This window comes from Pagrus pagrus, assembly GCF_965226575.1.
Source record: "Pagrus pagrus genome assembly, chromosome: 9".
In the NCBI taxonomy this organism is placed as follows: domain Eukaryota; kingdom Metazoa; phylum Chordata; class Actinopteri; order Spariformes; family Sparidae; genus Pagrus; species Pagrus pagrus.
Window position 1 is genome coordinate 15750570 of NC_140193.1, and position 15884 is coordinate 15766453.

Consider the following 15884-nt stretch of genomic DNA (forward strand, 5'->3'; position numbering starts at 1 on the left):
GTACAATAAAAGCCCTGATAATAGTGTAGAAGCATTCATTTTCCCCACAGATTGTTATTTATTTCATGACAGAAACATTGAAGGACAATTAATCAGACAAAAGAGGATAAGAAATACGTTTATGCTTCATTACAGTCAATGTTTTTTTTTACCGTAGGTGGAATTCGGCTTCAACGCAGTAATGTTAATAACAAATATAACTCACCTTGTTCAATTTAAAACTGTTTAAGTGTAACAATCCACTGCTCTCCTTCATGCCATCAAGAAGCAGCGTGCGCTTTGGAGAGGGAATCAAGAATTTGGGCTTATGTCGGGGCTTTTGTGAGGCTAACAGCGTTGGTGCTTTGGGTGAAGAAGAGAGGTGAAGAGGCTTCGGAGGGCAACAGAGAGAAAGAGGTTTGGGGGAGGAGGAGACAGGGCTATGCTTTGGTGAGGATGAACGAGAGAGGTGCTTCGGTGAGTTGGAGAAGGGCAAAGGTGAGGCGTCCCTGTGGGACTGCGCTAGGGGACTGTTGCTGGCTGCCAACCCTGTGGCCTGGATGACACTGATGTGCTTCTGGCTTTCCTCCTCTGCAGTCCTGCAGCTCTGGAGGAATAGCGCAGAGGACTGTGGCAGGCCAGCAGGATGAGACGAGGACTGGAGGCGGTACAAGGAACTCAAAGAAACAATGTCACGGTGACTGTCTTGAGTTGCGTTCCCGTCAGTCGAGGAAGGTCTCTTCTTTTTACTCTCAGAAGTGTTCTGTGTCAGCCGCTGAGTAGGAGGATGAGGAAAAACGGGGAGAAGACAGGATGTCATGTCAGCTCCTACTGAGATGCTCACAGTGGCAGCTCAGTCAGCTACTGTAGCACACACATCCAGTTTGCCACCCACCAGCATGGCTGCTTTTGACAATCCAACTAGCCTTTACTTGAGTTTTACACAAGGACACTTCTACTTTTCTGACACAAAACCTTACAAAATTCATTCAAACTATATTCTAACTCAGAAGCACAGTGAGGCAGAGACTTTTTTTTACAATATAACCAAGAATAAAATGTAGACAAAATGAGCTATACACAAAGAAACCTAAAAAGGAAGCTTAGATAAAAATGGCGAAGAGTAAAAATAATAAAACCTTAGGAATTAAGCAATTAAGATTCAAAGCAGATCAATCAACTAAAGCAAACAGAAACTAAACGTGTCTTTGTCAAGCAGAACATTTAAACACACTTACCTCAACTTTCCTTTTCTCTGGACTGTCTTTTTCTGAATCGGAGTCCTCACTGTCATTGCTCTGATCATCCTCATCTTCATCATTGTCCTCTTCCTCCATGTCATCAGGATCACTGCTGCTGTCCTCGCCATCACTGGAGCTATCTGACAATGATCCCGATTGGCTGCCGCTCATGCTGGAGGTCTCAAGTGGTTTTTTGTTGGGTTTCTAAACAAAAATAAAAGTCCACATTCCTTAATCAAGTGAAAATAGGAGAAAGGGTGTCAGGGACAACTATTAGTTTTCATGTGGTGTACTGAAGTGCTTGAGCAAATGCTGTATTAACCTTTTCCTTTGTTTTCTGAATGGTCTTCTGGTGCAGTTGGCTCAGATCCTGGCTGCTCATTTGACGGCGACTACTCTTGGCTTGAGTTTTCTCCGTGTTTCCCTTTGTTGGAAATGAAGTGTTGTTCACAGCAGAGTTCCCTGTAGGAGAAGCAGCACTCCTATCAATCACTATTACACCTAAGGGAACTGGCATTGTGCATTTGTTTAGAATGAGAACAAGCAATATGAGTCAAATACATTAGGAGGACAATAAAGTTAACATGAGTATTATAATGCTATGTCTGTGTGGAGCCTCTTTAAACTACTACAACATGTATGACCTCAGGCAGGAGGTAGTTCTTTTTTTTTTTTTTTTTACCTGAGGTACGTGACTGCATGTAAGCAGAATCATGGCTCTTGAAGGCTGATGCAAACATAGGATGCAGACCCATAAGAGGAGGGAAGAAGGCTGCTGCTCCCCTGGTATGTGCTTCAGATGGCCGCCACCAGTCTGGAGTGGGAGAGAGAGAGATACTGTTCAGTTAGGAATAAATAGCCACTCACTATCTAGATATGCAGAGAATCCAATCTGCCAGCATTTTAGAGGAGCACTAATCACTTGGGTCAAAATATAGTTTTGCATTGATAACAAGTGCATTCCACAGACTGTGATTTCATCGGTTTATATTAGAGCTGCTAGCTAGAGATGTCAAAGCTGCAACAGTTCCTCAAGAGCAGCATTCCTCTGAAACAGCATCTGCTTTCTAAAACCATCCATCTACTTTGAGTGTCACTCAGATAAAATTGGCAGACAATCAGGTATCACTGAGAATTTCTTTAATTACTTTTTACATGAAAATGCTGTCAAAATCAAAATCTTTGGTGGGAAAAGTAAAAAAAAAGTATAAGAAGGTAACTTATATTTCGGATTCAATGAAGTTTCACATTTTACGATTAAAACAAAAATGATAACATAAGGTTACGCTAACTGCTGAATGTTGGTTGCATTTCATGGACATGGAAAATAGTTATTGTCTTTACCTTTTAAAAAGCATGCAGCATGTCACTAAAGATATAGAAAATAAAACATCGGACCTACCTGGAAATGTACCAAACTGGGAGTGAGCCGCCAAGGCAGACAAACCCAGACTTCCCAGGCCCCCGAACTCAGAGCGGCCTGAACTTGTTGTGTACAGCCCAAAAGCTGGACGGCTCACTGAAGGAAACCCATTAGGACTGCCAGACATAGTCAAGCGTTCATCCCCTGTTATCTGGAGCAACTGGCCTGGAAAACAAAGGAAACAGTCTTAAAATATAATTTATTGATTTACATATTAGTTTATCAGTTAATATAGACGGTATAGATAGACATTTTATTTACATATACAGAACATGTACAGTGCACAACATCATATCATGGTTTAATAATTCATTTCTCAGCTCATCAATTGTTAATACCATTAAAGACCGCTGAGGACTGTATTTTGTAGGAGAGTCTGAGAATCCTTTCATTATGATAATCATGAATGATTCAGGGTCTGGCACAGCCTCATATTTAGAAAATTAGCACAAACCATACAATGACAGTTATACCACTGTTTGATGTAAAATATGATGACTCCCGCAATATAAATGACAGTGTACAGGAATATATGAAATAAAGAAGGGTGGAAGAAAAGGACACCTTCTGAATGTGCTCTGTGCTGCTGATGTCAACTTGACCTTTTCCTTTTACAACAGCTCAGATAATATATCCAGTGTTTCGTATCAGAACGATTTCTATTAAAGAAACTAGTCCAGCCCTATTAACAAATTATAATACTTCATTTCAATGAGAAACGCAAAGATTTGTTCTGTATAAATTCGAAGCTAACCAGGCTAAACACCGTGATAATATGCTGCTCAACTGAAGTGACGAAACATAATTAGCTGCTCATTGTGTAAGGTTACCTTAGCTACGGTTCAGTGATCAATTTACTGAGAAATTATTAACAACATCTGTACTTTCTGCTTTACATTTGTTTGTGTTTAACTGTTTACATTACAAACCACATCCCTTAACTGTAATCCTCACTAACTTCAGTGACAATTAACTGAAAAGGTGCTTATGCAAAGACTGGATCTAATTTCAGCAACAATGCAAACTTAACTGATGTGAAAATGGAGCTAGAAACTCTCAAACCACCCTGACTTTATTCTTTAGGAGCGCTGAGGTTTAAGCCTTGGTTTTATAAAGTGTGCCTGTGCTTTTTGCTGTACTGTAGCTGTGGAATCTTTCATCAATTACTTTAGGTCATGCCTTTTCTCAGATGTCAATCTGGAATCAGACACTTGTTCTTACTGTGTTGAAGTCACTGTAAGGTGTTGCATAAAACTTTCCTTTGAAAAACTCACAGAGTTAAAGCCATCAAAAATATTTTGAGAATATGAAAGCTTGAGTGTGATTCTACTCAAAGGGGTGTTACCGTCACCATTTGTGTGATATCTTTCTTCTACATCCCACGGGGGATAAGAAATCTCTTTAAAAGAAATGAATTTATTTGATAGTCATAACAGCAATGTGTCTACAGAGGTGCCTATGTGCTTTCAGCAGTTAGTGTTCAGTCCAAAATAAATTACCTAGGAATTTTCTGCGCACGTTTGGTGTGGGGGTCTGAAAATGAATAATTTATGAGAATGTCTCTAATGTGTTCTTCATTGTGATAGCATGACAAAGAAAAACAGTACTTTTTGGGGCATCTTATCGTGAAGGAGAAGAAAAAATAATCACAAACCACGGTATGTAAATTTGCACATTATTTTGTGGTCAGGGGTAATCTGACAGCTTATGCATCACCACTGCTCAATGCATAATGGCTCTGACCACAATTAGTATTCAAGGAAAACAAGAGGATGTCGGCGGCTGCATGCACACTGTGAGGCTGACAGACATGTCAAATCACACAGGATAAACCGGAGCTAAAGGTTGTCAAAAGACATCCACAAGGGCGTACAAAGCTTTTTAATTGTCGACATTCATTAATTCAACAGCTTTTCCATTCCTATCAAAATTGTCGGGAAACATGTTAAGACTGGGAGAAGGTGTCTAAAGCCCTCTCATTGTTGGACAATTTTAATTCAGTGTTTTCTACTAAATTTCCTCCAAATAGATTTGCCTTTTCTTAATTTTCTTCCCTCAAAAGTTTGTGTGGAAGTGTATTTATAAAGTGCAGGCTGATTGTGAAGTCACTTAGAATGGTGCATTCATTTGCATGTATTAATATATTGTGAATTTAAGGCTGTTTTGTGGGCGGCTGTTAATGCTCTTTGCAGCACTGAACGCTCGAACATTAAAGGAACAGTTCACCCAAAATCAAAAATACACAAGTTTCCTCTTACCTGTTCTGCAGTGCTATTTACTCATCTAGATTGTTTTACTGCGAGTTGCAGAGTTTTGGAGATATCAGCCATAGAGATGTCCGCTTTCTCTTAGATATAATGGAACTAGATGGCACTAGTGCTAATACCTTTGAAAAACTCAACAGCATTGTCTCTTTCCAGAAATCATGACCTGGTTACTCAAGATAATCCAGACCTTGTTGTGAGTAGTTTCATGTAGGAACTACTTTGTTTTTACCAAACTACACCCTCCAACTGTATCACAGCACAGAATAAAGCGCACCTCTACTCACAGACAAGAGGCCAGCTTATTACGCTAGCTCTACTGAGGAGGACGCCATTATTGTTTACATCCCATGACATCACAAGCACGAGCCTCGCAATATCTCTATGGCTCATATCTTCCCCACCCCCCAAAAAACCTATTTTTGATTAATAAAATAACCTAACAAACCTGGCCAAAACGTAGGAAGAATGAAAAATATTTACTTGAAACTAAAGAACACATTAGAACAATTAAAACAGTCCTTGTGTGCATCCAAGTAGTGTGTGTGTGTTTGTGTGTACGTACCACAGGTGGTGAGAGGGGAGCTGCCTGCAGGGCTCGGGGCCGGGCTGCTGCACTTGGTGGAGGGAGTCTGGGGTGGAGCAGGGGAGGAGCTGGCTGAAGAGGAGGCCATGTGAAGGGAGGACGGGGCTGATGATGGGGAGGCCAGCCGCTCTCCAAACTCCATATCTGTCAAACACAATCCAGTCAACACCAACAGATGCAAGACAAGAAAAGAAGGGGAGGGAAGAAACCCCACTCATGCCACACACACCCCTGAGCCTTTATTCCGCACTGACACACATTTGAAGTACCGTCACAACAACACTGAGATGACCTTTGTGAAAAATGTTCTTCACTATTACTACATATAAGGCAGCTGATAATTCAACAGTATTGTTTACTGACTTTGAGAGGTACTGTTTTGGGAAAGTATGATTAGTGCTGATATTATCTTACGACTGATCAACAAAATTAAAACGGCAAACATTTGCTAAACCTTCTTAAAGTCACAATTTGCAGCTGTTCTATGTTTTATATGATTCTCATATTAAATGATTGAGTCTTGAAGCTTTATTTTATCAAAACAAGCAACGTGAAGACGTCACAGCTTGGTTTCTGGGAAAAAAAGCTGGATGGAGGATGGGTCTCAGCCCAGAATAGACCCCATTAACTATTGGTTTGGATCTTGATAGAAGGGATAGGAGAAGGGACGGATCCAAAAATGTCTTCTCACTTTCTTTAACAATGCAACATAGGTTGTTTTTTTGACAATCTTGTTTATTTCTGAGGGAATATGAATGGATCTTGATGAAAAAAATCAGGCATATTTAAGTGGCTGATATCTATGAGTGAGCAGAATTTGATGCAAATAAAGGGGACCGTTGGGCCTTGGAGGAGGTACCGAGTACTGAGAGTACTTACAGTATTAGATGTAATTCTGCATTCTTAATATTCACAAATAGAGTAATTGAGTGACACACAATAAAACAAAGCTGAAAAACAGCATGCACACACACAATGATATATACAGTAAAGCACAGTACAATAGGTGCTGGTGACTACCAGGTTTCCGTTACCCACTAATTAGGCTACTGTTCTTTTGAAGTCTGACATAATTAAATAATTTTATCTCTAAGCACAATTCGAATTCTATAAAATAGGTTAAAATAAAATGATTTCCATACTGTTCCATTTAAAAAATAATCTTGATATCTTTTTAATGAATTTGTAGGCTCTAGGCTAGCCCATGCGATGACATGAACGAAACAACCCTTACATTTGTTTCATTGTTGCTTTACTGTTAAAGTTCGCGCTTGAGTTGATTGTTGACAAACAGTGCAGGCGAGAGAGATCGGACACTGGCAGACAAGCAAACCTTATTGAGTATTTTACTGAAACCAAACCGAAAGACAATGACAGCGACAAGTCTGTCACAGAGTTAGAGACCGCTCCGTAGAATCACATTGAAATCTTCCACAACACATGGACCAGATTATGGAACAGAAACCCTGATGACAACTCAGTCATATCAAAGCCTTTACTGATCTTTACTATGAAACTGCTGCAATACGAGCTGTGATCGTCTAATGAAGGACTGAGCCTTTATAAGACATGCAACCTTCCGCCTCTTAGGAGCAAATTATCTTTCCACCGTCTTCACATCAAGTCCATACAGATGAATAAACAAAAGCTTTAATCGTAGTCTCCACCATTTTCTCTGATGACTCCCAAACCTCTGTGGTTCTGCCCATCATCCACATCAGGCCGCAGAGATTCTAGTACTACTGTACTCTTTTCATCAGCACCACATTTCCTGGATTTTCCATTATTTATGCCACTTCACATCCCACTGATCACAAAAGCCCACATCTGAAATCCTCTTTAACTTTAGCGCACGCTCCCAGATTCTGCCTCAGAGCCTGCCCTTGTTAGAGTATTGTACATTACACCAACAAGTCCTAGATCTCCCTGGTGATTCTCCTCTGCACAAGAAAACAGGAGCAGCTGATTAATTTGAGGAGACAAAGCTACCCTCTGAATATCAAGTATCATCCCTCACCAGGAACAGCACTGATGAGACGTAAATGACATGAAAGCTGCAGCCATGCTTCACTGGAAAGGCCACCGTTTCCTGCGGGTGGGAGTTTGTGCAGAACAGAGAACAAAGGTGCTTTCATATTTATAATGCAACATTGAGGAAAAAAGATGAAAAAAAAAAACATTGGGTATAATTTCGACCTTGCCACATCACACTTCATCTGTCATTCTAAGATGTCCAGTATGCTAATGAAACTCAACCTCAAACCTTATCTGTGTATCAATTATGAATCTGAACAAATGACATTAAATATTCAACAAGGTGGCAAAGATTTTGTCAAGGATTAAAAAAGGTAAAATGTGTCACTAATAAATTCTGCACACTCTAAATTATAGTGTTAATTTACTTCTTCATTTTCAGCGATATGCTGCAGATATGATCTCTTACTGGGTAATTATTTTCTACTACATAATTAAACTGTCTGAGGAAGCCTCTCCTATCTAAAAGTGAAACACTGGGTTTTAAAACAGTTGAATTCATTTGTTAAATCTAATATTGCAAACAAATTAAAACATATGAGCAAAAAGCTAAACTGCTCAGGAGGGAAACACTATTTTACATCATTTAAAAAGCCCATCGTGAATTCATTATTAGAAATTAAGGTTCAACAAGTAAATAAGCTTGAATTTATAGGTAATCAAAATAAACCCACAGGAGGCTAGAAGTGCAGTAGTCCTGGTGTTTAAGAACATACATAAATATTCAAAATGTATTTAATGGATGCATGTACACCATTTTGAGCTAATGTAAGCATGTGAGGTGAAAGACACGGAGCGGAGACATCTCAAGCAGCAGGATGCAGGTCTATGAAGGCACATACAATATATGCTAATACAGCAGAGATGATTTACAGGACAAATGACTTTGATTGAATCAAAGTATATGGCTCCAGAAGCATAATGCAGCTTGTCATCTCTGAATAAAAAATATATCTCTAAACAGGAAAACAATGAACTTATCAACAGAATGGAATTCTGAAAACACACAACAGCATCAATCATTTCAATGTGGGCTGCTATATCTATTCAAATTCTGGACGATAATACAAACGTTATGCAAGTGTTCTGATGACGCAGTATCTCAAAACTTTTGCATTAAACAACATTTATCATGATAACAACCCAACATCTCTGGCTCCTCCTTAAACGTGACTGAGTGAAGGCATATAATTTCTGTTTTTCATGTACAGATAAATGCTGCAAATTCCCTCAACATTTTGGCATGGCTAACTAGCTTATACAATAAAATAAGGAGGATCGAATGATGTTTAGCTAGTGTCTGTGCACTTCCATATTCCCACTGAAGGTCCTAGCCCATGGTACATTGGGCAGAAGGTCATCAGATTGCCAGTCCATCACAGCTGTGAGGGCACACTCACACCAACAGACCATTTTAAAAGACGAGATACCCTTTTACAGGTATGTGCATTGTAATATAAAGGAAAACACCAACATGAGACACGGGGAAACAAAAGGAGACCATTCAAATTCCAGACAGAATAAGCCCAGGATCAAACACTGTGAAGATGCAAAGCTAACAAATTTAGCCAACATGTTGCCTTGGATCAGCAAAATGGTTCACACTCTTGTTTTTACTGGATCGCCACTGGCAGAACAAAATAGCGATGACATTATATGTGAATTCATTTCCCTGATTAAAATAGGAAAAAAATAAGGCTTACATCCAGTAACTGCTAATTCTTCGTTGTGTGTTTGTTTGTGTAGCATCTGAATTCTTTGCTTTGTGTGGCTGTTAGTTGGTGACTAGTGTGTTGCTAGCATGGAGAGACATAGGATTTCTCTTTTGGCTCTCGAGCTGACAAAGTATGGGAACGCGTGATCCCAGCAAACAAGAGAATCAGAGTATTCCTTAAAAATAAGAAAAATAACTGTTTTGACCAAACTGTGGTGATTCAACTAGCACAAATTAAGAAGATTTAAGATTTTATCTTATAATGAAAACGGATGCATTTTATGTGAATTTCTTCTCTCCAGCTGTGTCGTCGTGTGTGATGGAGCTGTGCATATCTCACACAGCGCTGTTGTGTTTCTGTTGCACATTTGTTTCCCCATTGTGTGTTCCTTCTTGTCCATGTTATCTTCATGCACAAAACAGATGGCTGATGCTAACAATGATAATCCAGTAACAGAATCATCAGCATGGATCAGTAGTATTTGGACTGCAAACACTGTGTCTTTTCAGCTAATGTAAGGTACACGCAGGAGACAGAAAGAGGTAGTGTATCAGAGTGCTTTGACATTGCTTTAAGATGGAGAGCTGCATCACTCTGAGGTCCTCTGTCGGTTCCACACCAATCTGTGATGAAAGTGAAGTATGTCTACGAAAGAAAAACATAAATATGCCCAGTTCTGACTATAATTGCTATGCATTCCTGGTGGCCTACTAATTACCATTACATCACTATGTTAAATACACCTCCTCTGACATTAACATCCCCTTGATTGATTCTATACATGGTTGTTTTGACACCAGCTGCAGTCTGTCCATCATCCCACTAAACAATCAACTCCTTCTGCCACACGGGAAAAATAATGCCACTCACTGTTTGGTCTCAGTGATTTTCTGGATAGGAGGAAATAAAATGATGTTAAAAGCAGGGACTGAAACCTTTCTGGTTGTTAACAGTGGTAAAGCAAATTAAAAAAGGCCATTTACTCCCCCAATTGTCCCCTTCCCAATTTGTGTGTACACGTACAGTACAAGAAGAGTTGGCTGAGAGCTCACTGTGGGGCTGACTTTTTACGGTCAACGAAAATGAAGTGAGTGAGGTTGCGGCTGAGGTGCATATCAAGTTCAGTGATACACCCACAGTTCAGTTGAAATACCATGGTCCTATGAGTTTCAATCAGTTCTTCATTCTGCCCATGTCCTCTGTAGACAAGTTATTGTTCCTGGCCCTGACTCCTACTCTACCTGGAAAGTGATGAAGTGTTGTGTCTGACAAGTCCCACCTGCTACGGAGAGAAACTGACCCACATCAGGGGCCACAGGAAACACACAGGAATACTCAGACGGATTTTCAAGGCCAACTATTGACTACTGTGTTTGATGGTGTTGATGCAGTAAGTGGGATTTATGTACCTACTAGCTAAAATTTTCTTATGCCACGGAAGTATTTTCACATGGAAACTAGCACATTTTGGAGGTGTAACCCTAATCCTTCTGCAGGTAGGTCAATGGAAATGGTTATAATAAAGTGCCACTACAAAGTAGGTTTTCAGGATGTAATGAATAAAAATAATACAGTTAAGCTCAGTGTGCACATAAGCCAATGTATGCAGTTTTCCTCACGGTGTCAAAGCAACTGCCAACCTAAACTAGCACTGAAATGTTATCAACAGAAAATTAATCAACACCAATTTTACATTTAAGTCATTTAGGTAAAGTGCTGAACACATATTTTCTTCTTAATTTTTCTAGGGTAACTACTACAGTAGTAACAGACTTTTTTTGATTGATGGTGTTTAGGAACACAAAGCATGCTGTCATGACAGAGGAGCTGTGCAGAGTGATTAAAAAGGAAAACATTGCTTTCCTACACAATCAATACTCCGCATTAAGGGCTGGTTTACCATTCATCTCAGGTTTGCTCTCTGCAGCGAGGGCCCCTTTTTTTATGGCCACGCCGGGAGACAAAAGAAACCATGTGCTTTCCAGAGGTTGAGTGGACAAGAATGGCTCTCATCAAGGATGGAAAAGTTTGGATGAATGTAGGTTGTAAATAAGGAGTCTATGGAGCGACTGGTAGACAACCCTGACTATTATGGTTTACTGGCAGATGGCAGGGCACTGTTGGTTACACTGCTTGGAGAACCTCTGGGATACTCTGGGACACTGAAACAGTGGTAGCCCCACTGGTATTAAATGTGATCCATAGCAAAGCCTGTCATAGTGTTACAAACCCAATTCCAAAGAAGTAAAGTAAAATGTAAAACAGAATGAAATGACTTGCAAATCCTTTTCAGACATTTTTTAAATTGACAACGGTATAAAAACAAGATATTTAATGTTATGTCACAGGTAAACAGGTCAATTGGAAATCAATTGGTGATCATCATTTGGTATGAAAGAAGCATCCTCAAAAGGCCTGGTAGTTCAGAAGCAAGAACGGGGCAAGATTCACCAGTTTATGAAAAACAGGTTAACAGTCAACACTTTAAAGTGCAAGGAAATTAAGGATTTCACCATCTAAAATCCATGATAATCATATATCAAAAGTTTCAGAGAATCCTGAGGAATGCATTTAAAACAGACATGATTGTCTGAGGACTATTACTACGTGGGCTCAGAAACACTTCCGTCCATAAACACAGTTTGTCGCTGCATCTACAAATGCAACTTATGACTCAGCCATGCAAAGGGAAAGCCACTGATAAACAATATTCAGAAACACAGCCAACTTCTCTGGGCTCGAGCTCATCTGAGATGAACTGGCGCAAAGTGGACAAGTGTGCTATGGTCAAGAGGTAAATCCAGATTGTTACCTCAAAAGCCAGCATCTGTGATGCTATTGGGGTGTTTTAGTGCCAATGGCATGGAAATATGTGAAGGCACCATAAATGCTGAAAGGTACATACAGGTTTCAGAGCAACATATGCTGCCAATGAAGACAAAGACTTTTTTATGGTGTCTCCGCTCATTTCAGCAAGGCAATGCCAAGCCACATTCTGCACGTTACAACAATGTGGCTTCATCGTAAAAAAGTGCAGGTTCATTGCATCCTGTTTTAATTTACGTTTTACACAGCATCTCAACTTTTTTGGAGTCGGGGATGTACTAAACACCTTCAAACACCATCTACTCCCTTAATGTCCTGTCTGAGCCATAGCCATTTATGCATCAGTGTAATCGCATTTTTGACCTCGTATGCAAGAACGCACACATGCCGCGAGCCCAGCAAAGATATCCACCTGTGCTTATGCTGCCTGGATAATACTCCATTTTTGCCCTTGAGAATTACCAGAAAAACAAAAAATGTAGGCACTCCGTTATCATCTTTTTTCAGGGTAACATCCATCTTTTAGGGAGACGCCAAAAAATGAATTTCTGTTTGTATCGACTGCCTCAAATAAGTATTGAATGCTACCATGAATACAGTGGCAGGTTGGGTAGTTAAGGAGGCAAATGGACTCTGATGTATGATGCGAGGCCTCAGGATGACAAATGTTCCAAGAAATGCATTTGTCCTTCACAGCAGTGTTAGCACAGTTTGCAGTATGCATGTGGATCATTTTCATGAGGAGTGATCTGGGGGTGGGAGTGGTGCCTGGAAACAGGAGTCCCACATGTTCTTCACAGACTGACATCCATCATGAACACGTTCTCAGAGCTCCTGCCTACTGCTGCCCCATCAGCAGCACGCATTAGCCATAAATTGTGTAGCTCAGCCTGCAGTTTTTAATTAGACACATACAGAGAAAGAGGAGAGGGGGGTAGCTAGAGAGAGAGAGAAGAGGACAAGTAAATTCATGCATCTCCCAATCAGCTGCTATTAATCTGTTGTTGTTGGCTTAGAAAATGCAGGTGGTAAAGGGAGAATGTTCATTGCTAATGCATAGTTATAGCAGTACATCTTTCAAAAGAATGCCATGCTAATATAAGCAACCCCCTAAGTGTAAAAATGAGAGCTAAAGGTATACCTGTTCATGGCCTAGCATGCAGCCAATTCCATAGTATTTGCATTGTTTTCTGGAAATGGAAAGGCAAGCCAATACTTGTTAAAGATTAGCACATGTACACCATATAATTATCATTACACAACCTACCTCCTTGTTTACTCCTGCATCATTTGTTCACCATCATTTGCTGAAGGCATCATTATAATGAGTATTTGGTTTCTGGTAAGAAAAGAGGAAAAATAATGCTCACTGAAGCATAAAATGGGGATACCACATGTATGACTACGTGAAGTTTTTAGCCCACTAAAAAGACACAGTTGATGAGGTTGTTGCATTGTTTAATAATTAGGAACATCTAATTATACATAATGTATTTTAGAGGTAATCGGGAAAAAAAATAAAAAAATTATTTGGTGGGTACAATGTGCACACACGGGACCTGAAAATGTTCAAAAGCTTTGCCATTTCAAAAATATCTGCATGCCACTCAAAAGAAAAAAGAACATGGCAATATGTGTCTACTTACTCCAAACTTTTATTTGTTAAAATATTTTGTGGCAGAGACGGAGTGCTCATATGCGTGAAAATGTCAATATTAATAAAACATTGTTTGCATCACTTTACATCATAGCTTCAACTACTCACAGATAGCAAGGTGGTAACACCGTTAGTCTGTGACTCAAAACGTTATTATATTCATCAGTTGAATACCTCAGTTTAATATTATTGGGTTGTGGAAGGTGTGCATTTGCATGTAAACAGGAAGCAAACATCTTGAATATAAATCAGGCGCAATCATCTGACATGAAGCACAGCTAGAAATCGTACATAAGTGTAAGATGCTGGTGCAAAGGTTATCTATCACTCTGCACAGCTAAATAACATAGCGTAAAGGACATCTATTTTTGATTCAATTGTTAAAAAAGACATACTTGTGACATGATTATTGCTTATTTGCTTGTACGATAAACAGCTATGAGGAGGCCATTTAGTGGATTATGTTACAAAACTACAGAAATCTGCCTGTAGTATGCTATCAATCAAGTATTGGTTAGCTGTCCATACATAAAGGGTAGTGTGGTGCAACCTGATTGTGTGATTTAGTCTATGCATCAAGAAAGACACAGTGAGGATAAAAAGTAAAAGGTTTCGTCAATCTTTAAAGCTTGACACCGCAATGTCAATAGCATCCTCATGCTTAAGGTGATCAGAGAAACAGCATTTATGTAAAGGAAAACATGGGGCCTAACAGAGCTTGTAACTTGTTTCTCCCCACTGTCAATGCCCAAGATGAAATAAAAAGGCAGCCAGGATCAAGGTAAACATCGCTATCACAGCTTTTTTTCATTCCCAGCGCCTCTCTCTCTCACTCTCCAAAGAGTACAACATAAATCACATGGCAACCGTAATGGGAAGTGGGACTGCGGTGTGCCAAATGAAGCAATAAAACAGATCCCGAGTGTCCCTTTCAAAGCATTAGTCACACAGTGTCCATATGTCCACTGCTTTATTGAAGCAGAAGATGCTGGTTACATTCAAACAAACACCTGTGCACACACCGGATGTCCTAAATGAAGGTCAATCATATAGGAAAAGCGGCATAATCAGGAAATTTAACCTCATCATTTGGCAAAGTGACTTACAGCTAGATAATGTCAGGCTGCCAAAAAGAGAACAACATTTTCAATAGTTGGACTTTCGCATCAGCCGTCTAATGGAGCTGCATGACGACTGACACATCACATCTCTACAACAGTCACTTTGATGTGGATAACCATGGGACTTAATACCCCCATGACAAATTCTTGGAGCACAGAGAAACAAGTGGGGCTCTCAACACTCCAGACAGGAAGGAGCAAGTGTGATAAAGACAACAGGGATTTACATGATACACTGATAGAAGCATGAGACTTTCCAGCTTTGACAGGCTCTGAAGTGAGGTCTGAAACTAAGGCCCAATCCCAATACAACCCTTGCCGAAACCACTTAACCCACCCCTTAGTTTTATGTTCAAACCTAGGCTTTATCGTGTCCCAATTCTTGTTAGGATAGAGGGGCGAGGTTAAGCGTTGGGGCTACATGCTCCTCCAAACTGAGGTTTTTCAGAGGCACGGTTCACGTCCCATTTCATAGGGGGAGATTTCAACCACTACCCCTTTGTAACTCTATTCTGAGGGGCAGAGGACACTCAAAAACGATGGGTAGGGGTAGAAATTGGACATGGGATTGAACCTAAAGCATCTACACTTCTCTGTTGTCCTACGGTCCAATCCCAATACACCCATTACCTCTACCACTTAGCCCTAACCCTCCATTTTGTGTGTTCACGCCTAGGGGTAGGGTGTCCCTTATCCTTTGTTGGGATAGATAGGTAGGACGTAGTGTTACAGCTACTTGACCCTCCAAACAAAGAGGAAAATTTCAAACTGAGGGTTATGAGAACCCTGTCGTTCAATGTTTTTTTGTCCTTTTCTTTATGTCATTGGGATATTACCAGGATGGCCATGTGACATAGCAGTGTTTTGAAGGGTTGTCGTATTTCATAAAGGGAGAATTCAACCACTACCCCTTGTAACTCTGCTGAGGGGTAAGGGGCCAATGAGGGGTAGAGGTAAAAACTGGAAATGTGATTGAGCCATAGTCGCTCAAGTTTTGCAACTGTTGAAATATCAGTTGCACCTCACACTGTCAGCCAG

General features: G+C 40.1%; 1 protein-coding gene across 7 annotated transcripts in view; it reads right to left on the reverse strand.

The window, feature by feature from the left end:
- Positions 1–15884, reverse strand: part of baz2bb (bromodomain adjacent to zinc finger domain, 2Bb) — a 53811-nt gene that overhangs the window by 19880 nt on the left and 18047 nt on the right. For 6 of the 7 annotated variants that reach the window (XM_084361276.1, XM_084361275.1, XM_084361274.1 and 3 more), the window contains exons 3-8: positions 5473–5637; positions 2623–2808; positions 1903–2034; positions 1543–1682; positions 1218–1424; positions 206–754 (exon numbers count right to left, since the gene is read on the reverse strand). In XM_084361276.1, coding sequence (XP_084217402.1) covers positions 206–754; positions 1218–1424; positions 1543–1682; positions 1903–2034; positions 2623–2808; positions 5473–5635 — 1377 coding nt within the window. In that variant the 5' untranslated portion in view covers positions 5636–5637. The remainder of the gene's footprint in view (positions 1–205; positions 755–1217; positions 1425–1542; positions 1683–1902; positions 2035–2622; positions 2809–5472; positions 5638–15884) is intronic. The other variant, XM_084361277.1, reaches the window with a different exon arrangement.